The sequence below is a fragment of the Tripterygium wilfordii genome, chromosome 3, assembly GCF_013401445.1.
Source record: "Tripterygium wilfordii isolate XIE 37 chromosome 3, ASM1340144v1, whole genome shotgun sequence".
In the NCBI taxonomy this organism is placed as follows: domain Eukaryota; kingdom Viridiplantae; phylum Streptophyta; class Magnoliopsida; order Celastrales; family Celastraceae; genus Tripterygium; species Tripterygium wilfordii.
The window spans coordinates 12,165,750-12,190,148 of record NC_052234.1 but is presented as its reverse complement, the minus strand read 5'-3'; the positions used below and the strand labels follow the sequence as shown (position 1 = coordinate 12,190,148).

Here is a 24,399-nt window from a genome sequence, read left to right as displayed (position 1 = left end):
GTCATCATACTTATTACAAACAACAAAGTAGAATAACCCATGTTGTTTGCGAGAGATAGAGATGGTGGTGAATACGAGACCATGCAGTGCAAACATATATATAATGTTTTATTAAAAATTATTCCATCTATGAGTTGGTGCATCTATATATTTATAGATATAGAATGCCATTAAAAATGATTTCATCTGGGTGCATTGGATATCCAAAAATGGAAATTAAATATGATTAGGTGTTGGTTGACACTAACCTAACAATCTTATCAAAGACGAGGTCAACGTGCACCAAACCCAAATTGGTGGGATGGGTGACAATCAGGATAATGAGGATTCTTGGCATACCCCAAAGTTGGGGTATAGCAATAGGATACCTGTTGGAAGACGAAAATATAAGAGAATTAATAATCAGGATAAAATATGGGAGAAAAATTGTTAAAAAAGAATATGGTAATTTGAATTTTAAGAAACAAAAAGAAAAAAAAATATAAATGATATATAATTTAGAACTTGTCTTTCATTATTTATTAAATTGACCCAACATGGAGACGAGATGTCCATGGATCAGAGTTCCAGGGATAACACATCTCGGGTGTGCCAACAGTAAGGCACAGACCAATTATAATGATCATCGATACAATTATCCTTATCCCTCTTAAATATGTAAATATTGAACCAATGACATTGACTCGACCACCAAAACTTACAATAATATTGTGTCATCCTCAAAAAATTTGGACGAAAATGAAAATAAAAAGTCACTATGATATTTGATTGTGTGTAGTCCGAGGTCGTCATTACCGGACATGCAGTGCAGAGAAAGCTCCACTCCAGGACCTGATTCATAACCTAAATCATTGGTAATAGGTTTTTGGGGGAAAAAACCGATATCCATTACACATGCTCATCATCAACATAATACTTATCAGGAAAAACAAATTAGAATAACCCATGTTTTTGCATGAGATGGTTGGTGAATATGAGACCATATAATATATATATATTACCCTCAATCGTATATGACATATGTGTTATAGTCATTGATTATAAATAATAAATACACATGAAAGATCCACTTAACATCAAATACTCGAACATAAATAAGAGAGGAATACTAGGGACTGATTGTTCTAAACAGCCCATTCGGCCAGTCCTGGCCCATGATTTTTGTAGCCTGTTACATTTAAAATTGCGCCATCCCATGAGGGTATGAGGAGCCTGCTGGGCCTCCGCCATTGTGGACTCAATTGACAAGTACACGTGTGGTTGTAGGCTGATGACCATTAGTGAGGTTCCTTCAATTTCTACCGCAAACTATAGTACTCGTATCAGCCCACCAGCTTCTTCGTTGCTCATGTAGACTAGAATTTGATGTTAAGACTAAAATTTCACATAAGTGTGGCATAATATAGCTTAGTGGTTTATAAGTAAAGCTAAACTCCTCTCACATTAAAGACACGTTTTCTTGGTCTAAAAAAATGGTGACAGCCCATAAAGAAAAAAATTGTGTAGGCACGTGGCCCGGAACTGACAACATCTTCAGTGTATTAGGTTGAGAATTTCAACATTCCAAGAAACAAAAAGAAAAATAGAAATTATGTATAATTTAAAACTTATTTATTAAGTTGACTCAATATAGAGACGAGATATTCTTGTATCATAATTGATACATCACTAATTAACATGGACCTTTGTTCCATAAATAACAGTGAACGCCCCCAACAGTAAGGCATGGACCTTGTGTTCTCACAACCCAGTTACAATTATTATCACCACCGCACGAATTCTTATCCCTATCGTATATGTAAATATCGAACCAATGACATTCACTCGACCACCAAAACTTGCAATAATATTGTGTCGTTCCCCAAAAATTGGGACGAAACTGAAAATAAAAGCCAGCATCATGATATTTGAGAGTGTGAAATCCAAGATTGTGATTGCCAGACTTGCAGTGCAGAGAAATGTCGATTCCAAAACCCATATCATTGGTAATATTGACATGTACCTTTGGCATGAGAAATGAGAATGCATCACACATGCTCATCACCAACATAATACTTATTAGAAACAACATAGTAGAATAACCCATGTTTTTGAGATAGATGGTTTGTGAATAGAAGACCATGTAATGTATCCTATATATTTATAGGTAAACATATATAGGGTGCATTAAATTGCTTTTGGTTGCTTTATAAAATTGCTGCTTATAAAAAAAAACATATATAGGGTGCATTAAATTATTCCATATGTGTGTTGGTGCATTAAATCTCAAAAAAAATAATTTAATTAGATATGATAATGGTGTTGGTTGACAATAACATAATAATTTATGTAGCCTATTAATTACATTTAAAACCTTTTAAGAGCTCCTTACTAGAAGAAAACCTTTGGACATGTTTCAGCCACTATGCCAGCCCATGTGGTTGTGGTGGCATCCGCCATTGTGGGCTCATATGTCATATGATAAGAAAAGAAAAACTTTAAAAGTAATTTAATTGGAAAAAGCTCTATTAATTTAAATATGTTATGCACTTAATAATATTAAAAAAATTAATAATAATTTTATTATATTTTTTTTTTGACAAGGAAAATTTCATTAAAACAAAGAATGACACAATTTGACATTGACGTTGATCCCTATTAATCAGAGAATCAATATGAGATGAAAAATTTGTCATTCAAACAGACCGATCCATACCAAACTTAGTCATTCTAACTAGAGAATGAGGTACATGCAATATCGGACAGGGGAACATGCACGGGAGATAATTTTCCAACTACAGGTGGATATATAATTATATATAATATTTATTATTCTTATAACAATTTAATAATTAGTCTAGGAATACATTAAATACATAAAGAAATTCAAATCAATAAATCTAGAAATAGGAAAAAAAATTCAAGTTGTTGATATTTCATCTTAAATCATATTCATATAATATATACGATAATACTACCAAAAAGACATCGTACATATCATGTATTTCCCATAACACATATCTGGCCTTTAATGAGAACCCATCATCATTCTCAACGGCTTAACATTGAACAGGAAGTTTTTCTCCAAGAAAGTTACCCATCCGAGGTGAAAATATATATCTATTTTTTATCTTTCCTTGATCATCCCAGTGCCATCCGTTTCACGGTAAAGTCGAAAAGCTAGACTTCTCCAGCCATCCGCAGAGTCACATTCTCCTCCACCCCTCAGAGTTTTCAGTGCTGATATTCAAAAGGGATTAACATTTCACCAGTAGTCCCCACAAGAACAGATTCCCCCAGCTATATGATGGAATCGATTTTTATCCCTCAAAGACACTTCTCTTCCATAAACCATTGACACACTTTTAGCAAAATTGTGGCAATCAACACAAATGCGAAGGTTCTTAATCACAAGCACTGGTACTCTGTCGCGTGTAGCCATTAGACCAAACGCCAAAGCCAACTTCTCGCTGTGGCCTAGGAGAATCTTCTCCTTCTGCTCCTCGTCCACATCATGTAAAACACAGCTTAAATCAGGAACATAGCCAGCTTGCTTCATCCTAGCAGATAATTTCCTGACCTTTGCAAACACCTCTTCCCTTCTTGGATGGGAGCGATCACTTGCGTGAAAAGTATGGAGGGTTTGGTCAACCTCAACCCAGCTTCTTCCTGGTTCCTTTATCACAGCCTTCTCCTTCATTAAATGTCTAACAGTTTTCACTTCTTCCCATCTCCCTACAGAAGCATATAAATTGGAAAGAATGACATAGTTCCCAGCATTCTCAGGCTCGATTTCTAAAAGGCGACGACCTACAAATTCACCAATCTCAAGATTTGAGTGAAGCCTACAAGCACCTAAAAGGGAACCCCAAATAGCTGCATGTGGTTTAAAAGGCATCTTCTTGATAAACTCAAGAGCCTCACCTACTCGGCCAGCACGCCCAAGCAAATCAACAACAGTCCCGTAATGCTCAGTCTCTGGCTCAAACCCATCCTTTCCACTCATCATCTCATTAAAAAATTCAAGCCCTCTATCCTCCATCCCTCCATGGCTGCAGCCAGATAAAACAGCCAAAAAAGTGACGCTGTCCGGCTTCACCCTATTTTCTTCTCTCATCAACTTGAAAAGCTCAACCACCTCTTTTGCCATTCCATGCTTACTATACCCCACAAGGATTGCATTCCATGAGATAACAGTTCTCTCAGGCATATTATCAAAGGTTCTTCTAGCATAAGTGAGGCTTCCGCATTTTGAGTACATATCAATCAGAGAGTTCTGAAGAATGACATAGAAGGGCAGTTTGCACCTAAGCACATGACCATGGACTTGCTTCCCATATTTTAGTGCAGCAAGACCAGATAACGCAGTCAAAACACTGACATATGTGACATAATTTGAACTCATTCCTTCCCTTTGCAACCTTCGAAATAGTTCTATTGCTTCCTCATCAAGATTAAGCTGGGCATAGCCAGAAATAATGGCAGTGCAAGAGACGACATCCCTTTCTGGCAAACATTCAAAAACTCCACGAGCTGCATGGATTTCACCAGATTTAGCATACATATCAAGAAGTGAGCTCCCAACAAATATATGGGAATCAAAATTTTTCTTGATTATAAGAGAGTGGATTTGCCTTCCCAATTCAAGCCCAGAAGCATCCAGACAAGAAGTAAGTACAGTTGCAAAGGTGAACTCGTTAGGTTCTGATTCTGCAAAAATGCCATACAACACTTTAGATATAAAATGTCAATTAACTGTAACCCTCATTGTCCCGACAGAATTTTTTTTGATGCAAATACCATGAAATCAACACAAGGATGAGTCAGAAACAATACTTCAGGTTTTTCTTTTAATCAAATTTGAAATAACAGTAACACACATCATTTGTATACATACATATATTAATGTACGAGAGGAAACACCAAAATGGTACCTGACTTCAGCATCTGTAAAAATAGACTCAAAGACTCCGAAGCCAACCCTCCCTGAGAAAAAGCGGAAATCATAGCTGTCCAAGAAACTACATTTTTCTCAGGCATTTCGTCAAGCACTTGACGTGCATTATCCAAGCACTCACATTTCGAATAGAAAATAATCAACCTATTTCGAAGATACACAGAGGGGAGATAATGGGTTTTGATCATGTGGGCATGGACTCTTTGGCCATGTCTAAGGGCTCTTCTGTTGACGCACTCGTCTAAGAGCGCATTATAGCCATGGAACTTCATTTCATGGCCTTTAATGGCCATTTCGAATAAGGCCTCCTTTAATTGACCGTTAGAGCATAGACTTTTGAAATATGTTGGGTTTGGCGGGCCGGAGCAGATAGTTATTCTACGGGTAGAAAAAAATGCATATTTTGCTTTATGGGTAAAGAAAGTGGGTTCTCGGAGCATTCTTACTTGGCTGTTTCTTTTTCCCCACAGGGGTTCCATTATATACAAAGCATCAAGGGAATTTTTTTAAAAGAAAAAGGCATGAAGGGACTTTCTTTAAAAAAAACAAGGCACCAAGGGAAGGAAGTTCCTTTCGAGCAAATCATATAACGCATCGGTGCCATTCGATCTCTGATGCTTCATAGAACAGAGATGAAAGTATAGAAATGTGAATTTTCAATCTAATATTCATGTTTTGCCTAGGTACCAAGACCAGATCAACAAAAAAAGGTCAAAAAACCTAGAGTTCAATTGCTTTCGCAGGTATCATCTGTTCATATTCTATCAGTGGCTAAGGAATTCCAACAAAGCTGTAGCAGAAAACACAATTTCCAGTCCATGGTCATTTCAGGAGGCTGTCAATGGTTACAACACCTTTTTCTGGTAAAAAAATTTCGTGAAAATAATCATGAATTTGACTGCAGTACATTCGTCGAAGAATTTAAGCAGAGTTCTTGGGTGGTCTTCTCTTATTGTTGGTACGAATCTGAATGAAAATTAATAAATGAGATGCCATCTACAGTTGAAGGCCTGAAATCCAGGGGATTATTCCACTGCCTTCTTCTATGATCATCAGACCACCACATATTTACATTTTTAACATCAAAACCTATCACGTTCTCCACCCTGCACGTCGGTCGCGTTCTCCGCCAATATCACATACCACCTCTCCATCTCCGGTGGGTAGTCCTCCAATTTCGTGCCCCCGAGGACGGTCGCGTTCTTCTGAATCTCCAACACGACGCCAGATCTGAAGCGTATGGTAGCGGTTAGGTACCTGCCTGGCCGGAAGGTTACGTGGCATGTGTATAGTTACACGCGTCAACGGCGGATTGGATGGCGGCAGTGTCGTAGTGGAGTGCATCGCCGATGGCGCCAAAGTCAGCAACGGATAAAAAGAGAGTGAGGACGTGGAAGAGTTTGACTGGGTCAAAGGGATTAGGAGGGTGAGAAGTGGGAGCAATTAGGAAAGCAGAGAGCAGCCATTGGTGGGATTGGTTTGACTTTCCAAGTTGCAACAAAATGACTGGGCTGATATGTTCTCCAAATGGGCCTTCATTAAGCAAAGCCCAGGGCCCAAAATAAAAAAATTAAAGGTACTGGAAAATTCAGAAAGGGTGGTTTAGGTATCCAAAAAGAACCAGTAAATCAAATTAGAACACATAAGGAAAGAGAGGGAGAACCTGACTCGCGGGATTGATTCGGCTTGTTTAGCGAACACGATTACTGGTTTGTGATTTTCTTGACGAATTTTTATCTGATATTCTTATTTTTTCGGATGTAATCTGACTGCCCGTCGTGATGTTATGTATTCGACTTCTGTTTTCGATTCGTTCATCATTCGCGATTTTTTATATTATATATTTGATTTCAAGATATTAGTGTAAATCACCGACGATTATGAAATAATCGTGTGGAGGTTCTTGAAGAGCTGAGATCATATGTTGTCTGTCTCCAGTTCAACCCTCGTTTTTTTGTATTTTAATTTTTTTTCACTTTCTTTAATGAAGAGACAACTTTCCTTTATCGATCAACTTATTTGTACTTGAGATCTGAGTTAGATACAGTTGTTCTTTTGCCCCGGGAAGGGATCGCATGATGTGGATTAACTGCTAAGCTTGCAAATTTTACTTGCCAAAGAGGCGTGTAGTCTGGTTCAAGTTCAAGTAATAATATGTTTTTGGCTGTGATTTTTGCTAGGTAAATCATTTCCGTGCTTCTTGTTTTGGTGATTGGCAATGAAATTTTGGCTTAGTTTTTTGTTATGATTTTTTTTTCTTCTCTAAATACTTTCTGTGCTATTTTTGTGATTGGAGTTGCAAATTTGGTTTGGAGTCTTTTGACACTATAGTCTCTATTTATTGTCAAATCTGGAGGGAGGGGGAGGGGGAGGGGGGCAAGATTTCAGCCCTGGTCATTAAGGTCAACGAGATGAGATGCCAATCCGGGGACCCGTGGTGGTTCTCTCTTATATTATTCTTTTACATATTGATTTAATGTGCTGTTGTTCTCTTGCTTCTGATGCTTCTAAAGAACAGTGCTAAAACGTCTGGAGGGGCTCTTTTTGAGGGACCTACAGCATATTGATTGTCTGCTGGAATGAAAAACTAAGGGAGTTATGTGCCGCCTCGTTATATTCCGTTGGGGCAGTCTGATATAGAAGCGGTAACTGCTACGCAAAATGAAGATCCTCCTGTTTCTGGTCATAGGGGTGATGGAACGACAAAGTGGTCGTCTGGAATTTGCGCCTGTTGCGATGATATGCAAAGCTGTACGCTACTTTCTGCCCTGTGACGTTGATTTTTCAGAAGCGATAAATATGAAGGTGCCCTTAAGTTGAACATAAAAATTAAATGTTGGCCTTCTTCAATTCCTCTCTCTGTATCATTACAACATACCTATGGGAAGAGATTCTGAATTAAAAGGCTTTATAGGTCAAGATTTAAAGCTATGGTTTTGGAGCGCAAATTATATTTGCCACCATTCTTTTAATTCTATCGTTCCTATGTTTGGCTTCCTCTTTCTTTGTTTTAGGGAATACATGATTCCTGCTCGTATCATTTAGCTAATATTGAAGGTTTAAATGTTTCAACTGTATGGGTGGTTAGTGATCAAAATATTGATAGATAAGGTGTCTGGTCAATTATATTGTAAATTTCCAAGGAATCACATATCAGTTGGCTAATGATAATTGATTACATTCAATAGCCTTAAGATTTGTACATGCTCTACTTTGTTCCTCCTCTTTGGTGATTATTGTCATTATTATTTTCCATGTTTGAATCATTGAGTTCGTTTGTTTTAGTAAGCTAAAAAGAAAAGAGGGTGAGGGGGAAGATGGGTAAAAGGGTGGCAGGAGGAGAGATATATGATCTGATGGCTAATGAGTAGATTACAAGGTATATATATGTAAGCTTTGAGGAATTTTAGTTTTTGGATTAGTAAAAGCCCTGAATGCAGATGTATTATTTTATCCATATTTATTTTGCAATTTCATTTTTATTTAATAGTTTGTAAGAGTGTTTTGGGAAAGTGCTGTGAAAATCATGCATATACTTTTTTTGGACTGAGATTTATTAACTAACTGTTTTCTGTCATTTTGTTTCAGGTTGTATAGGCCTTTTTTGTCCTTGCTTTTTGTTTGGAAAGAATGCTGAATTTCTAGGTTCTGGAACTTTAATAGGATCATGCGCGACCCATTGTATTTTGTGGGCTATTGTCAATACTGTCTGCTGCATGATGACTGATGGCATTTTGCTGGGATTACCCGGATGCTTTGTTGCATGTTATGCATGTGGCTACCGCAGGGCCCTTCGAGCAAAGTATAATCTAGAGGTATGACTTTCTCATGTTCATTAATTTAGCCCCCTTCATTCTCTTGCTGTCGGACTAAAGCATGTCTCATTCTTTCCATGGATACCAAAATTCTGTTAAATATGCCTACATAAGCTATTGGCTTTGGATGGCATTGAATTTCCTGCATTATATATACGAGATTTATTGTTGTCATTGTATTGGGTGCAATTAGAGATGATCAAATTGGTAGAAGATTGAATGAGAATTTATAGTCAATGGATCTATTGTAAAACTTACCTATATTTTGATAAATCCCACAAATCAATGGATGCTAGAAAATCTTTTATCTCCAATATAAAAAAAATTAATGCAATAAGAAAGATAAGATGATTTAAATTTATAACGGTGAAAATGGTGAAAGATACTGTAATTACTTCTCTGTAGTTCATTGTACACATAAAATAAGACATTGCATTCTAATTTAAGAAGAAGCTCTTTAGACGTTACTGGATGTTCATTGTGCCTGGCACTGATATAGAGAACGGTGACTCTAACTTTGTTGCATGTTATGTGGCACACGTCCAGTGCAAAGTATGTTGTTGATTATTCATAGCTGGGTTGAGGGGCTTGAAAAGTCTAATTTCTAGTAGCTTTCAATTGTAAAGTGGGAGCATTCACTAATTTTTTAGTTACAATGGGCTCATGTTAACATCAACATATCTTTGCGCCCTGGTTTTGCTTCCTTGAAATTTCAGCTCGCATTGGTAGGGATTGGCAGTGTGTTTCAACTGTGTTCAGGTGCACCGCACCTCACAGCATCATAGTTTTTTGTGACACGCCAAACAGCTTTTGCGTTCCAACTCACCTCACAGCATCATAGCTTTTTACCTCACAGCACCTCATCACGCCTCACAGCACTCTCAAACGCTTACAATATATGTTGAATTGTCCTGCGTAATCAAATTAGGTCAATTATTTTATTTTAGATTAATGTACGATGTAAACGTTAAGTGATTTTATATTAATATCATTAGTCATCTAATATAACCGTAATTTAGATACGCCAAATGCATCTCACAGCACCGCATCACAGTTTTAAAAGTGATGCGCCAAACAACTTTTTGCGTTCCAACTCACCTTACAGCACCACAGTTTTATAACTCACAGCACTGCACAACACCTCACAGCAGTTGACAGTACTCCCAAACAGGACCATTGTCTTCCATATCAGGAAACATGTTTTGATAATGAATCTTTCCATGCAAAATGTCAAGATTGTGGTTCTATATAAAATGAACTTTCGAGCTGCAAAATGTCACAATTGTGGTTCCATGCAAAATGTCGAGATTGTAGCTTTGGAATTGTATATGCCTTGATTGCATTTTTGCGTGGGCGACTGAATTCGAGCTTATTTATTCACATTGCTGTTCGCAACTCTTAATTAGTTTGGATCATAGCAATAAGTTGACTGCTGCCAGATATACCACCCCTTTTCAGGTGACAAATACTCCCCCACAAAGTTACCAGAATAACTATCTTGACCTATTGCTATAAAAAATTTGTGCTTCTTGAAAATAATAATTAGAAGATGGATTCCTTACTATTATGTTTCCTAATGTCTAGGATCATCTTTCTTCTTTTTCTTAAAAAATAAGGATCATGCTGCTTTTAGTTTCCGGTTATGCTCTCTTGCATTACTTAGAGAGGAGATTTATGTATAACTTATCAGTAGTGGTTGATTTCTTATTCAGGAAGAGCCCTGTGGCGATTTGGTTACTCACTTTTGCTGTCATTTGTGTGCAATTTGTCAAGAGTATAGAGAGATAAGGGAAAGGTCCGGCGATTCTAATCATCCTGATCTTAAACTGCCTGTGGTAGCAGCTCCACCGGTCCAGATAATGGAGTAACATGCTACGCATACAACTTTTCGGTCTGTACCTTTAACTGGTAACATTTTGATTTTGTTTGAAATGATAACACGGTTTATATGGGAGTGGTCTGTAATCTTGGCTAGAACTAACGGATGGGGCTTGTTCTGTAGCTTACTTTTATTAAAAAGAAAAAAAAAACTGAAATATGTGACATTTATAATTGGATATTTCGCTACTAAAAAAGTAATTCTAGTTGTCGATAGTGAATTAGCAAATTCATGGAGAACACTTCAATTGTTAAAAAAAAAAAAAAACTTGGTAGGATGTCAACCTCCACTAAAACTTGGTCTTCTGCAATGTCTGCCACAGGCCCACAGCACACAAAATGCAGTTTCGAACCATAGATGGAGCTTATGCATTGCAAAAATAAAATAAAAAATAAGAACAGCAGTACAGGCGTGCATACTCTCTTACAGGGCTCTTGCTACCCTAAGTTTATCCGAGAATTCAAATAAAACCACCATCTCACATAAAATATCAAGATCTCAGCTTCCATGCAATTCAAAGGACTACCGATGCCTACTGAAAATAACTTATGGTTCAATTGGGTAAATAAAATGGCGACAAAAGCCAAACTAATGGACAGGGTCGGGACACAAATCATCCACTACTAATACCATAAAGGGGCAGCGTGCGAGGGGAACCAAAGGCAGCTGTTCAATGTTACCGCGATTAGAATGCACTTCAGTTATTGTTTAGGAAGGTAGTATGGATACCCGCCCATTCCTGTAGGTGCCCCCGGCGCATAAGAAACTTGAGATTGAGCAGGGTATGGCATGGGTACTGAGGGAGGACTGGGATAAGAAGCATTTGAGTATGATGATGCTACAGGTTGCGGATACGTATATCCAACAGGGGCGGAACCAATATGTGTGTTCCCAGGCTGAGAGTAAACAGCTGCCAGAGGCATGGGTACTGGAACCATAGTTGCGGGTAAATGCGTCTGTACAGTTTTGCCTTTCGAATCGGCAAGCTTCACAATCACATTTCTCCCCTGCAACCAAACAGATTCTCAACACAATTGTTTCAATCCCTCAAAATAAGCATCCTTGATTTGTGTCAAATAAATCATAATCCTGGAAGCTATTCAAGTTAGCATGCAACCGAAATGCCAATAACGTCTACCTACATGTACTGTTTTAATATACTTGACATCAAAAGAGTCATCTAAGACAGCCCATATAGTCTCCATTTCAAATTATAAGGTAGCCCTTCACAGCCTCAATGACTTTACAACTAGGGCACAATTAAAAGTACATCCACAGTAAACCTTTTCCAATATGAGCAGCAGCAAGAAAATTGAAATTCTTCTAATCATCTTTATCATGTGGCTAGTGCTTGTATAGTTGTACAATAGAGGTCAGTTATCAGTTGTCACAGTAATATTGCTCCACCAACTACTCTCCAGCTAATGCTCCAAGTGCAACAGTAAAAACACAAATTACTGATTCAATTTTCCTTTTTATATTTAGAATAATTTTCCCCTATTAGCATTGCATAAAAACAGATGAAAAAAGAAACAAGCTACTCAAAATATTACAGCAGATAAAAGTTCAAATTTACTTACCCCAAGGTTCTTCTGTGGATCATCTATAGCTTTCTTCGCAGCCTCCACTGTCTTGTATGTAACAAAACCAAACCCACTGTTTATTAAAGCAAAAAATTAGTGATTCTCTTATGGAAAGTGGCATGAACAATTTTCCACCTAAGTAGATAATGTAAATGATCTTATACCGTGATTCATTTGTATCTTTGTCATATGCAACAGAACCTTCTTCAATTTCACCATGCCTCCCAAAAAAACTAAGCAGCATCTCACTTGTGACATTTGGTGACAAACCGCCAACATAGAGTTTTCGCTGGGCTAAGTCAGGAGTACCACTTACTCCATTTAATCCCTCGCAAGCTAGAGTGCACACAGCCATCCGACCCTATGAAAATAACAGAATAAAAAAAAGGGGTGAACTGTCATGTGACCATCTAATTTAATTCCTTTTGTTCTCAGATTCGCGCACACACACACACAACCAAAAGTGTGCACACTTGCACATGGCAACTAGCACACACACATATAAGCATGCCTATTAGCATGTGCATAATCTTCTCCCAGAAAAAAAGGGGGGGGGGGGTGGAGATTGAGTGCATATAAACAACAAGGCAAAGAAGATGGTTTGCATGGAAATAGTTAAAGGGCTAAAGCTTACATCAATCACTTTGCTGGGTGCTCTCAATGCACTGTGAGCTGACTCCATATGTTTGTAAGTGATGAAACCATAACCACGTGATTTACTAGTGGCTTTGTCATAGATCACAGCCCCTTCCTCTATTTCACCGTGCATACGAAATGCCTGAATGAAGACAAAGACATGAGAAGATGCCATTTAATCAAACTAATACTCAGACCTCCAGAAAGTTTCAATGAAGAACTGAAGTAAAGTACAAGTGTATAGGAGACTGATTCTCCAGATGTGAATATTTTTTGTCATAACTCACATCAACTGGAACAAACATCCCCATACCAGGCACACACAACAATACGCAATACACTCACATCACACAAGGTATCTGAAGTAGTGTTCCAGGCTAAGCCACGGACAAAAAGCTTTCGGTGGACTGGATCTGCACTGGCCAGACTTTTAATTTCTTCTGCAATTGAAGGATATTGGGGTCCACTTTATGCCTCAACATGCAAACAAACATGCACAGGGTCAATCACACAACATACAATTTGCAACAACGCTCATACGGCACCATTTACAGGACCATTCATGCACGCTTGCGGCTTGCATACACACAAAGAAGGGAACATAACCATTTGAGGCAATCTACATTTAAAGTTAATCTGTTCGCACAGAATGAAATACGAGTCTCGTAGAGGCTGAAGCCATGGTGTACTGAAATATAAGTATATCTTTCCTGCCAGTACATACATATGAATATCAATTAGTTTTAGCCATGTATACTGGCTGAAACATTCTTTACTCAAAAATTCTTGTGTATCCGTGATAAATACAAGCATTAATGTTCTGCAGCTTGACACAATTAACATTCAAATTTAACACGTAGGCATATGATATTCATGTGAATGTGTGCTTGAACCAGTCTAGACCTTCACCTTTAGAAATGCCAAAATATTTCATTCATATCACGATTGTGAGTAAACAAGTTCTGAAAAACAAGAAATAAGCATCAATCCCTATCCCTCTGAGTTTCAATAGGAAAACAACCTAGAATCGTGATTTTAAAATTTCACTAAAACACAAGTACAAATACAACTACAGAGTAGAACAAGCAACTAAAACGAAGATTCACTTGGAGCAAAAGACAAATACTACTATTTCATTGCAGATTAGATCATTAGAATATTGCTCCAGAGAGAATACCTACTGACATCAACAGAACCTAAGATGATATAATTAAACCCAGATTTTCAGTGTCGGCAATGAAATTTCACACGCTTTCAAACCTAAACTCCAGCCAACCACACCTTCAAAGGAAACTAAAAAATCTGCTAGTTTCTTTGTGTATAAGCATTTAAGCAAAAATCCACGAACATAAACCCTAGAAGAGAACGGAAAAAGAAATATGTATATATATTATATACATATATAAGAAAAGAAACGCACAGTCTAGAGAGAAGATCGACGAGCTGAGATTTGGCGAGGGGGTCAAGAAGCAACCGCATCTCTTCTTGCGTTGTTGATTCACCGCCGTTACCCGTCTCTTCCATCTTCCTCTTCTTAAAATCCTCCATTCTCTCCTTCTCTCTCTTCGTTCGATTTTTTTTTCCCTCTCTCTCCCTGATAAGTTTGTTTCGAGCGCTCGCTGAGAACGTGAGCTCTGCAGTCTTCGTCGATATATTGAGGCGTGTTCGGCTACCTGCCCTAAAAATATATATAGCGTCTGTTTGGTTACAAGTTCTCCCCTATAACTCACTAAAACCATCACTTATCCGGGATTGGATCTGATAATTTGAAATAGCTATTTTTTTTTTATATTTTATGAAATGTAGAAAAACATTGTGAGAGAATTTACATAATTGTTTAAAACTTACAATAAAAATTAATAGGTATTATTTTTGTTCATATTCAAAACGAAAAATATATTCATCTCAGCAACTTGGGATCCCAGTGATCCCAGTTGCTGAGCTGTATGGACAATATTTAAAAAGCATCAACATGTACTTTAAAATCTGCTTCGTACACCTTAACAATTGAGATCACTTATGCTAGGACAAGTAGTATAATTGTATTCAAAAATACGATTGTTTTATTGTTCTTGTCCAAAGATGATAAAAAAATTATCATTTACAATTTATTGGAGAACATAATGAAACACAAAATTTCAGATAAAAAACAGGCACCATGAACTTCACACACACAAAAAAAAAGACTTGTGTTTAGGTACAATATAATAATAGAGTTTATGAATTTTTTTGTATCAACCAAGTGATGCATTTGCTTCTTATCTTCTTGTAGTAGGCACAGTATTTGGATCAAATGATGTACTCCTGAGTCCTGAACCGAGAAGCTAACTTATCTTCGACGGGAAGGAAGTGTTTTGAGAACCTTTTACAACTGAAACCTCGTCATCTTGAAGGGTAGTAAATGACAGATTCGCGGGCGACGCAATGTCGGAATTTTGAGTACTGGAGAGGCTCTTGTTTTTCTGTTGCATCTCAAACATCATCAGCTTGAGCTGTCTGCCTTGTTCCTCAATCCGCAACTGTAAATTTCGCTGAACCTGATCAGGGAAAGTGAACTCATCATATATCAGTTCTATTAAAGTTTTCTTCATGGGATGAAAACACTCGAATTTACCTCTAGTTGTTCATGAAGTTTCCTCTGGACATCTAGTTGAAGTTGCAAGGCCTCTTTGATTTGCAATCCACTGCCAGAAAAAAAAGTTTGTCACTTCATGTAAGAGTAAGTGCTTATATGAGAGTATATATATATATATTGCATTTGTAGAACCAATGAAGAATTTTGATTTCAGTTTAACTACCTTTTCTCATCAAGCTTAGGTGAATCATTCGTGCTGCGTATTTTCTCGGATTTTCCTGCATCAGCAGAATTTATTTGGATCAAAACTAGCAATATATCAGAGTATTATATATGATGTTTTGAGACTCGAGGTTACCTTCTGCAGAATCAGGCATGTATTTTGCGATTCGATATTTCTACAAAGAAGAAGAAAAGCAATAGAGGGATTATCAGTTAAAGGTCCAAAAAGCAAAACCCTAAACAAGTTGCAGACAAGTTCTTATTTAGTCCTATGAATTATCACAAGTACCTGCAAATGACTCTTCACATGAAAGATTGTCAATCCATCAGTGTCCATCAGCTTCAGTATAGCCTTTGGTGTTGCCTCTACACAGAATCAAACAACATATAAGAAGGTGAGCAGATATGATCTTCTTTTTGTTTCTTTAAATTGATACAAGAAATTCTTACTCTCAGCACCCCCGAGGCAATTTACGGACTCTACAAACTTCTGATGAAGATCTTGAGTCCATCTTATTCGGGTTTTACATGCGCCAGAGGATGCAGGAGCACCTAAAGAAGAAAACCTTGGAGATTTCTTCTCTTGCTGAGAAGAGAAACTCGGCTGCGCAAATGAATAACCACTTGAACTGCAATGAACCTGCATCAACAGATTTTATCAATGTTAAAATCCTAATGCATATGTCACCAATTTCTCAGCATCAGCAAGCAAATTACATACTCCGTGGTCCTGAAATCCTTGTGATTGAACTACTGTTAATTGCTTGCCAACCACAGATGAATCGTCGTCGAGTAAACAACCATTTGGAGATTGAAGAAACTTGTTCCCTGGATCAATGTTTCTGCAATTGTTGTTCTGATGACCATAGCAGTGACACTTGACAAATGATTGCAAGGTGTTTCGCAGTTCAGTCTGCTCTGTTGATTCAATAAAAGAAACTTCCCCTGAAGAGTCACTTGAAAGATGAGTCTGTGCACAAGTGTTCATATATTGAGAGGAGCCTAAAGAAGAATCTCTTGCTTGAAAATCATGCTGTGGAAGCCCCATAAACCGTTCCGTCGCGTAGAAGGCTGAGACTGGTGATTGGAATCCGCTTAGGATTGGTGTTGGTGCAGTTGATGGCTTTGCTGGCTGAAGATTTCTGTTCTGTTGTGATATTCCCATGTTGAAAGATTGTTGCAAACCCAGATCGGAGAATTCAAGTCCTGGTTTTTGCTGACTTTGTTCTTGGCAATGAACCTTGTGATTGTTGTTCATTCACAATGAACCTGATTCGTGACAAGAATGAGAAGGAAACAAGGCTGGTTTTCTTGGACAGCAGCATCAAAAACAAAAAATGTAATTGGAATCCTTGTGTTCTGGATTTACTTAAAGATCACGATCCGCGCAGAGGAAAAGAGAAAGATCCAAAATAGATAGAAATGACAACAGGAAATGGTGAATTCAGACAAAATTCTCTTCTTGATATTCCTTATGACTTCAGGTGGAAGAAATGATAAACACAAAAGAAAAAGCAGTATAAACATCCTTTTTTTAATTTCTAATTGATTCCCTAATTACAGATAATTATCAGTACGTACTGATCCTTATTGACGTAACCAAAGCCCTGTGAACAATAAAAAGACAAGAAAATTCTTTCAAGATGGTAAATTCTGTCCTCATACACATGAAGAGAAAAGCAATGCATGATAAATATATGTGGAGAATATTGTTGTTGGCATCCATGGCTTAATAATTCAATACTAGATAGGACTTGGGAGCATAAGTTCACAAGAGATAGATCTGATAATTATTTCTGCTACGGATACGAATCTTTTCTTTAAAACATAGATTAATGTTTTTTCTTGCAAAAAGAAATATATCCTACAAGATTGCCTCTTCTAGAGAGGGTGTCTGAAAGTACCAGAAATATTTGTGTACTACTTTTTAGTTTGTACACTATTGATCGTACTACGATATTAGAATTTTTATCCACACTCTCATACTTGCCAACAATATTATCCGTTTTATGTTATTCGGAATTAAGGCTCAACTCGCTAGGCACATCCCCCACACTTGTGGGTTGGGGCCCAACTACTATAGGCTGAAGTCTCACTCACTAAGCAAGCCTAGCTACTGCCTACTATGGATCAAACTCATTTCACTAGACTCAGGAAAATACATTGTTGCATGTAAAGAATAGGCTTTGTCCATATATGCCACTCGATTGAGATTTACCCAACCGATATATAAACACTCACAACAATAGGGGAATATTCCAACACGTTTTCAAATAACGTATATAAACGCTCACAGCAATAGGAGAATATTTTTCTTTGGACTTTCAATTTTTTTTCCTGCTTTTTTTTTAAACAACCAGTGTAGCAAATTATCTTTGGCGTGACCATAAGAATACTCATAAAATCGCAACCCTCTTGAGAATAAATAACTCTTACCAATTGGGCTACCACCCCAAAGGGATTTACACCCAAATTAGTGGAATATTTGCACGGCTTTTGTGTTTGCCCTAATGGAATTAATAAGTGATAAAGGAATAGAACAAGTTGGAGTGTTAAGAACCCTATTCCTTGTCCTAATAAAAGGTGTTGAAAGTGTGAACACTTTATGGATCTTTGTAAAAAATAAATAAGTGTGGGGGATTTTTTCCACCCCTGTGAGGTCCACATCACACTCAGAGAATTGTTCGCTTCGACCACATGTGCACCGTTAGTCCAACCTCCTATGACTCGTATGAAAGAGGCCGGCTAGCAAACACATCAATATCACGGATTTATTTCAAGATATCCCGTATTTCTTACTAAAACCCATGACCTCTTGATGATGGAAGAACGATGGTTTAATTTCAAAAAGATAAAGTTATTTCTTTTTCTATACGAAGAATTTGGAGAAAAATAATTAAAAACAAATATGTATGAAATATATTTATCATAAAATTTAAATTAAATATAAAAACAACTGGGTTATGGATTCTAATCCCTGTGAAACGACAATGACTTTAATTCTATATTTTTCAATGGATTCCAATCGGACATCTTGTGCGTGTTCGATCCGCAGGTGACTTGTCAGGCCCAGCTTCACTGGCCAACAACCAATGACGATAAAAACAATATAATACAACACAAAATGACAAAAACATTTTATTCAATTTTTATGGACAATTTAGATTCGTATGTCTCACTTACCATATTATACAGTATTTTTATCATACGCATATATATATTTATTCAATTATACTACTTTGGACCTACTAGATTACGGGGAAAGTGAGTACTAACAGGAAACGTTACTTCATATGATTAAATTAGCTATGTATCCCTCTTAACACATCTGCGTGAAAGATTGTAGGTTCTAACACCTACTCTGACATAATTTGGTGTTATTATGCACTGAATTTAATCAACCAATGTGATTTGTGAATATTACATTTTAACAGCCTACACGTTCGTGTATTCCCTCGTAAAAAAAAGGAAAGAAAAGAAAAGTACTAACCCCTAACGAACACTACAAGATTATACGATTCGTTGGATGCTCAAACAGAAAATGACAAACATTAATTAAAAAAAAAGGAAAATAAAAGCTCTCCAACCAATCAATTAATGTGAACAGACATATTCAATATTTTTGGATTAATAAAATAATATAGGTTAAGCCTAGCTACATCTTAGTTCAACCCTTAAAGGCTTTGAAAGGACACCTCCAATATGTGAGGGGATGTTTATCTAAATGAATCACCTACAATTCTACAATCACAGGACATGGGAAAAGCAATTAGCCTATATAGTCAAAGTGGTATGAATTAATTTTACTCATTCTAATATAAATATCTCATACAAAAGGATGGATTTTTTTAAAAAAAAAAAAGAAAAAGAGATAAGGGGTAATGGTATGAATTAATTTTATTCATTTTAATATTGCACCAAAACAGTAACACTGGATTGGATTATTTTAGTCCAATGTAATCCAATCCCCTGCTTTATTTTGTTCTTTTTGTGCAAAAAAGAAGAAGCTGATAGACCGTACTTGTTGTCCTTCAAGAAATGGCCCCAATTGTTATAGAACAAAGCAGGTTTTTGTTCAAGGAAACTAAACCATGATAAAGATGCATTCTCTTTCTCTATGGAATTTTTTTATAGTGGTAGCATATTTTAATGTTCTTTCAAGGTGTGATTTATTCCAATAACGCGTGGATTGTCTTATTATGGTCTCATGGATGCCATATTCACCATTGCAATCACAACCTTGGAAGTTGGAACCTCTGTAACGGGCAGAAGATTCATATGCCCAGCCTCAAACCACTAATAAGAGGCCCATTAAGGAAGCTCAGGCCCAATTCTCTTTGTTGCTTGCGGCCTCCATCGTCCAAGCCCAATTCTCTCTGTTGCTTTGCGGTTCTCTTCGTCAGAGCAAGTTCTGCAAGAAGACCCACACCCGGTTTCCCATTTTGTTCAGTGTACAATGTGTATTCTTCTTTCTCCATTTCTCTCTTTTCTGCTTTCTATTCAGTTAGGGAATCCCTTAAGAAGGACATTCCACATATGTTTCGATTAGGGTTTGGTTTCGAATTTAGCTTTCTTTAATTTGTTCGTGTGAGAAGTGGAACAAAGCAAGTGAATTCAGCATGGCTAATGGATTGATTGGAATCAAGGTGTGAAGGTATACACTCTCCCTCTGTTTTTGTTCATAATTGAGGTATATGAATGGGGCGTTTGGTTGCTACCCTGAAATTGAAGTAAGCATAACATTTTTAAAATATAAATTTGATTTCCTTTTGTTTACAAGTTTGAAAGAGGGGTTTTGAACGTCTGACCTCATGTGGGGTTGGTTACTACCATCTCAAATTAGTCAGAACCCCTAAATAATCACGTAATTGTGATGGCAATGGTATTTGATGTGTTAATGAGCGAGGTGGCTGTATTTGCTTGGTAGTTTGGATCCAGCTAGTTGTTCGTTTAGCACGCATCCTTGAATCACACGAAATACAGGTCATGTAGTGAAGCCCGCGTATGATCATTTTAATCACAGCATTCATATGTATGATACCATCAAATCCATTTTTTGAAATTGACGCGGGGATTTGGATTATGTCATGCATAGTTGGTACTTAAACTTCCCATGTGGATGCACATATAATGATTGTTGAATGTGAAGTCAGGAAAGCTGTCAATGATTAAGGATCCTTTCAATTTAAGTAACATCTTGTAAGACGGATTGAAAGACACAAAAGGAGTAGTGAACTGCTTATGTATTAGAACCAATAAGTATAGTCACATAGAAGAACAATTATGGGAAATCAACTTTGTGAAGCAATAAAAAAGGAGTGAGGGTTAGTTCAATGAATCCTGATATTGTTGCTAAGGGAAAAAGTGAGATCATGTTTTGTCATGCAAGTTAATTACGAGTAATTAGTCCGTACACTTGTACCTTCATGAATTTGAATTATGCCCCCTTTTTTACAGGGCTGAATGAATTTGAAGGACAAAGCTTCTGAATATGGGTGTTCATAACCACATGTATCATTCTTTGCATTTTGACTGATTCAAGCTTTTTATGTATTCTTCTTCTTATTTCCAGTTAATTGATTTTTGCGCTCAGAAATATTGGAGTAGCTTGCCCCCAAATTGGAGAAGATCAGAGGTAAGATATTGAATAGATGTGAAATGGTGAGCAACACCACAGGGATAAAGTGGTTGGTGACTGTACACAGTTGATGCATACATGTTTCAAGTCAATATGAGCTAGATAAGAAGAAACCGAATCCTGAACTGCTCGTCTGCCTCAGAAACATAAAGTTGAATTACTGAATTACATGTGACTTTCTTTGATAATGACTAGTGATTCTGAGGGAATATATTAAAGCAAAGTTGCTGCATTCCAATCTTCAAACTGATTGCAATGTTTTCTTTTGGCTCAGGAACTAAAGTTGACTGAGGCTTTTGCCTACTGTGATTATGTCTTCTTTTTAGTCTTGTTTGATTCTCTTCACCTGCTACTGTGAGGTAAAACAAACAAACACACACACACACCACTCTTCATTTGCACTTCTTTGCTTCATTGGCATTTGGCAACTAGTTAATTAAACAAACACTTGATGATAGGACCTCTTGATTATCATATGATTCCACTTGATAAAAGATATTTTGTTTTATAATTTATTTAATTTATGTTCGGTAATTTACTTCTTCTTTGAACTGAGAAGGGTAGTAGAACTAATTAATAAGATTCTGGATTCCTGCGGACTGGCTTCTAAAATATTGTATTGTTGTTTGTTGAGGTTTTGACATGCATTAAATCTCGAGTTCTTATTGACAAGTTAGTTAAAATAATACAAAGTCTCTTTCAACACAATTAGCAAGAAAGTTGTTTATGTCTCGGTGTCTCGGTCGAGCGTAGGTTGAGTAGTACTGCAAGTTATCTTTAGGTGTCAGCCCCATCTCTAGCTGATGAAATATCCAGTGAGAGTAGTTAAAATCTCAAAATCTGGTTACTTTCATGGAAATTTGGCCATTTCATTTGTGTTCAAGGTCATGTGTCAATGCTGCTTTTTTATATGAAAGTCGACAACAAACCCAGTTTTAATTAGTGTTTTCTTGCGGAATTCTGGGTTTACCATCATCATCTAGTGGTAGAAGTCAATGACTTATCTTCCTTGAGCAGGCAATCTCTCATCTTTTTGCCTAATCATACATCATAGCCCTTTTAGCACTAATGCATTATTAGAAAGGACAAGCAGTAAGGTTTGGTTCAAATTGAAAACTCAAATAGATAAGCAAATGTTATGTGTGTAGTGAAGTGGCTAGACATTAGACCGTCCAAAAATGGCCTTACTTGAATGGATCTATCTGTGGTTGCAGATGTTTCCGGCTGAGAATCGCTGGCATAGGACAGAACAATCCATGGCTATACTGTAACTGGGACAATATATTATTCCTAGGGCCGGTAACTGTAACGAAGATTCAGCCTTAAACCTCGTTCTTGTGTTGCTAACAGCCAGATTAAAAAATTAAGCCATTAATGAGCTAAGCCATGGATGTCACCAGCTTGCGCATTTTAAACTTTACAGTGCCTGATTTGGTGGTGTAAATGACATAAGTGCCACATGCATGTTCAAGCAATGACAGCGGTCTTACAAATCTCATAGTGTTTTTTGTCCCACCTATCCCATATGCTGAGATGGACGCACACGATTTCATAAGAAACATGTGAGATCTATGATTTCACATGAATCGTATGTGTCCATCTCAGTATCCGAGTGTTTTTTGCCCCAGCCATCCCAAATACTGATATGGACGCACATGATCCATATGAAATCGTGTGCGTTCATCTCAATATTTGAGGTAGTTGGACAAAAAAAAAACTAAGATCCATCTCAGTATCCAAGTGTTTTTTGTCCGAACTATCCTAAATATTGAGATGGACGTACATGATCTACATGAAATCGTAGGTCTCACATGATTCATATGAAATTGTATGCGTTCATCTCAGTATTTGTGATAATTGGACAAAAAATATTGAGATCCGTAAAACTATGTTCAAGCAATACAAGGCGGGTACTCTTGTGTTACCAACATTGATACCTTTAACTTTTTCGAAATAAAGTCACTACTTAATACTACTATACCATACTTGACTACAATGTCATACTTTTAAATACACAATGAGTCCAGTGGCAAATTTGTAATCGAGAATCTTTATAAACTCAAAATTTTCTAGGCTCAAGACTCAAGAGCAGGATCCACTTCTCCCTCCTAAATAACACAAATGTTTAGTACCTCCAGAGCCCTCCACCCTCCTCAAAATTTCTCAATGAAATCAAGCTCTATGAAGATCAAAACCCTAATCCACACCCTCGTAGTCTCACACATGTGCCGAATTGTTCGAGTTCTGGCCAAAGCAAAAGCCATTATCATAGACATTATGAAGGAAACCCAGCTCACAAAAACTAGCACTGGAAAGTATAAGAGGAGAAATATAGTCTTGGGTTCATTCAGGCTGCACTATAACTGGTGCTCTAATTCTCATGTGTTACCGGTGCCGGCGCCGGTCCTAGATGCAGCAACTGAGAGCAGCTGGGACTATGATTCCTCATGGAAATCTATAATTTCATCAGAGCAGTGTGGAGATGGTGCAGAGTTATCAGTTTACCTTCAGTGGCTTGAAGAGAAAGTTGATGATGAAGAGGAGAAGAAGAATGAGATTAATCGGCTAGCGGATTTGTTCATTGCAAACTGCCATGAGAAGTTTCTTTTGGAGAAGCAAGAGTCACATAGAAGATTCCAAGAAATGCTGGCTAGAAGCTTGTAGCTAGTTAGCTTGCTTTCTAATTTTAAATTTGCTTTCCTATTCTTCTGTCACCGGCCGGCAGTTAATTAGCTAGGAAAGCACATAGTTATTACACAAAATGGAGGGCTTTCCTTTTTTGGGTTTTTTGTTTTAATGAATTTTCCTTGTTATTGGAGTGGGATTTGGAAGAATTGTACACATGATGGGCGATTTGGGTATTTGTGCAATTTTTCTCTTGAAATATGTGTGATCGATCTACTTACCTAAAACCTTGGGACATGAGTGATCAGTTTCAAATTAAAAGCTGTTTAAGCACTCAATAAACAAATTATGATAATTAGTTGGTAATGCAGGAAGATGAATAAAGGAAAAAAGAAATTATAAATCAAACCAACGTTAGATGTAAGAACACGCTGGAATCCATTAGAAATTGAGAGAAACTCTCTAAGGTTTTCATATATTTGATAGAATA

General features: G+C 37.1%; 5 protein-coding genes and 1 long non-coding RNA gene across 8 annotated transcripts; 3 read left to right on the top strand and 3 right to left on the bottom strand.

Annotated features, from left to right (window-relative positions):
• Positions 1-2,886: 2,886 nt before the first annotated feature.
• Positions 2,887-6,362, bottom strand: LOC119991299 (putative pentatricopeptide repeat-containing protein At3g13770, mitochondrial). Its single transcript, XM_038837637.1, has 2 exons — positions 4,914-6,362; positions 2,887-4,689 (listed from the first exon to the last, which is right to left on the bottom strand). Exons 1-2 carry the CDS (start codon positions 5,413-5,415, stop codon positions 3,245-3,247), a joined length of 1,947 nt encoding a protein of 648 aa, XP_038693565.1. The 5' UTR covers positions 5,416-6,362; the 3' UTR covers positions 2,887-3,244.
• Positions 6,363-6,521: 159 nt separating this feature from the next.
• Positions 6,522-10,826, top strand: LOC119991315 (protein PLANT CADMIUM RESISTANCE 10-like). 3 transcript variants are annotated; one of them, XR_005466209.1, is made up of 4 exons: positions 6,522-6,645; positions 7,455-7,741; positions 8,525-8,751; positions 10,464-10,826. XR_005466209.1 is itself a non-coding variant. In XM_038837661.1 (4 exons), the coding sequence occupies exons 2-4, from the start codon at positions 7,678-7,680 to the stop codon at positions 10,617-10,619; spliced, it is 393 nt and encodes a 130-aa protein (XP_038693589.1). In that variant the 5' UTR covers positions 6,522-6,645; positions 7,455-7,677; the 3' UTR covers positions 10,620-10,826. The 3 variants fall into 3 exon arrangements, 2 of the variants coding, with proteins under 2 accessions (XP_038693589.1, XP_038693598.1); XM_038837661.1 differs by having other exon boundaries at positions 7,455-7,687; XM_038837670.1 differs by having other exon boundaries at positions 6,536-6,645; positions 7,450-7,687.
• Positions 10,827-10,974: 148 nt separating this feature from the next.
• LOC119991306 (UBP1-associated protein 2A-like) lies at positions 10,975-14,500 on the bottom strand. The gene is made up of 6 exons (XM_038837651.1): positions 14,270-14,500; positions 13,195-13,315; positions 12,848-12,991; positions 12,378-12,574; positions 12,211-12,286; positions 10,975-11,637 (listed from the first exon to the last, which is right to left on the bottom strand). The coding sequence occupies exons 1-6, from the start codon at positions 14,395-14,397 to the stop codon at positions 11,332-11,334; spliced, it is 972 nt and encodes a 323-aa protein (XP_038693579.1). The 5' UTR covers positions 14,398-14,500; the 3' UTR covers positions 10,975-11,331.
• Positions 14,501-14,889: 389 nt separating this feature from the next.
• Positions 14,890-17,423, bottom strand: LOC119995117. The gene is made up of 7 exons (XM_038841506.1): positions 16,368-17,423; positions 16,097-16,286; positions 15,936-16,012; positions 15,783-15,822; positions 15,648-15,702; positions 15,464-15,533; positions 14,890-15,386 (listed from the first exon to the last, which is right to left on the bottom strand). The coding sequence occupies exons 1-7, from the start codon at positions 16,902-16,904 to the stop codon at positions 15,174-15,176; spliced, it is 1,182 nt and encodes a 393-aa protein (XP_038697434.1). The 5' UTR covers positions 16,905-17,423; the 3' UTR covers positions 14,890-15,173.
• A 2,424-nt stretch (positions 17,424-19,847) lies between these two features.
• LOC119995229 lies at positions 19,848-21,629 on the top strand. The gene is made up of 2 exons (XR_005467639.1): positions 19,848-20,300; positions 21,219-21,629. It is a non-coding gene; the product is annotated as an uncharacterized LOC119995229 (long non-coding RNA).
• Positions 21,630-23,344: 1,715 nt separating this feature from the next.
• On the top strand, positions 23,345-24,170 carry LOC119995327. Its single transcript, XM_038841798.1, has one exon. The coding sequence runs from the start codon at positions 23,406-23,408 to the stop codon at positions 23,946-23,948; it is 543 nt and encodes a 180-aa protein (XP_038697726.1). The 5' UTR covers positions 23,345-23,405; the 3' UTR covers positions 23,949-24,170.
• Positions 24,171-24,399: the final 229 nt, after the last annotated feature.

Coding starts and splice junctions, on each gene's coding strand:
- LOC119991299 (XM_038837637.1), bottom strand. CDS start 5,415: ATGGAACCCCTGTGGGGAAAAAGAAACAGCCAAGTAAGAATGCTCCGA. Junction 4,690..4,913: donor TTTACAGATGCTGAAGTCAG/GTACCATTTTGG, acceptor GCATTTTTGCAG/AATCAGAACCTAACGAGTTC.
- LOC119991315 (XM_038837661.1), top strand. Junction 8,752..10,463: donor GAGCAAAGTATAATCTAGAG/GTATGACTTTCT, acceptor TTTCTTATTCAG/GAAGAGCCCTGTGGCGATTT.
- LOC119991306 (XM_038837651.1), bottom strand. CDS start 14,397: ATGGAGGATTTTAAGAAGAGGAAGATGGAAGAGACGGGTAACGGCGGT. Junction 13,316..14,269: donor GTCGATCTTCTCTCTAGACT/GTGCGTTTCTTT, acceptor TGAGGCATAAAG/TGGACCCCAATATCCTTCAA. Junction 12,575..12,847: donor CACCCAGCAAAGTGATTGAT/GTAAGCTTTAGC, acceptor TTATTTTCATAG/GGTCGGATGGCTGTGTGCAC.
- LOC119995117 (XM_038841506.1), bottom strand. CDS start 16,904: ATGAACAACAATCACAAGGTTCATTGCCAAGAACAAAGTCAGCAAAAA. Junction 15,703..15,782: donor CATGCCTGATTCTGCAGAAG/GTAACCTCGAGT, acceptor CTGCTGATGCAG/GAAAATCCGAGAAAATACGC. Junction 15,534..15,647: donor CCTAAGCTTGATGAGAAAAG/GTAGTTAAACTG, acceptor TTTTTCTGGCAG/TGGATTGCAAATCAAAGAGG.
- LOC119995327 (XM_038841798.1), top strand. CDS start 23,406: ATGTTTAGTACCTCCAGAGCCCTCCACCCTCCTCAAAATTTCTCAATG.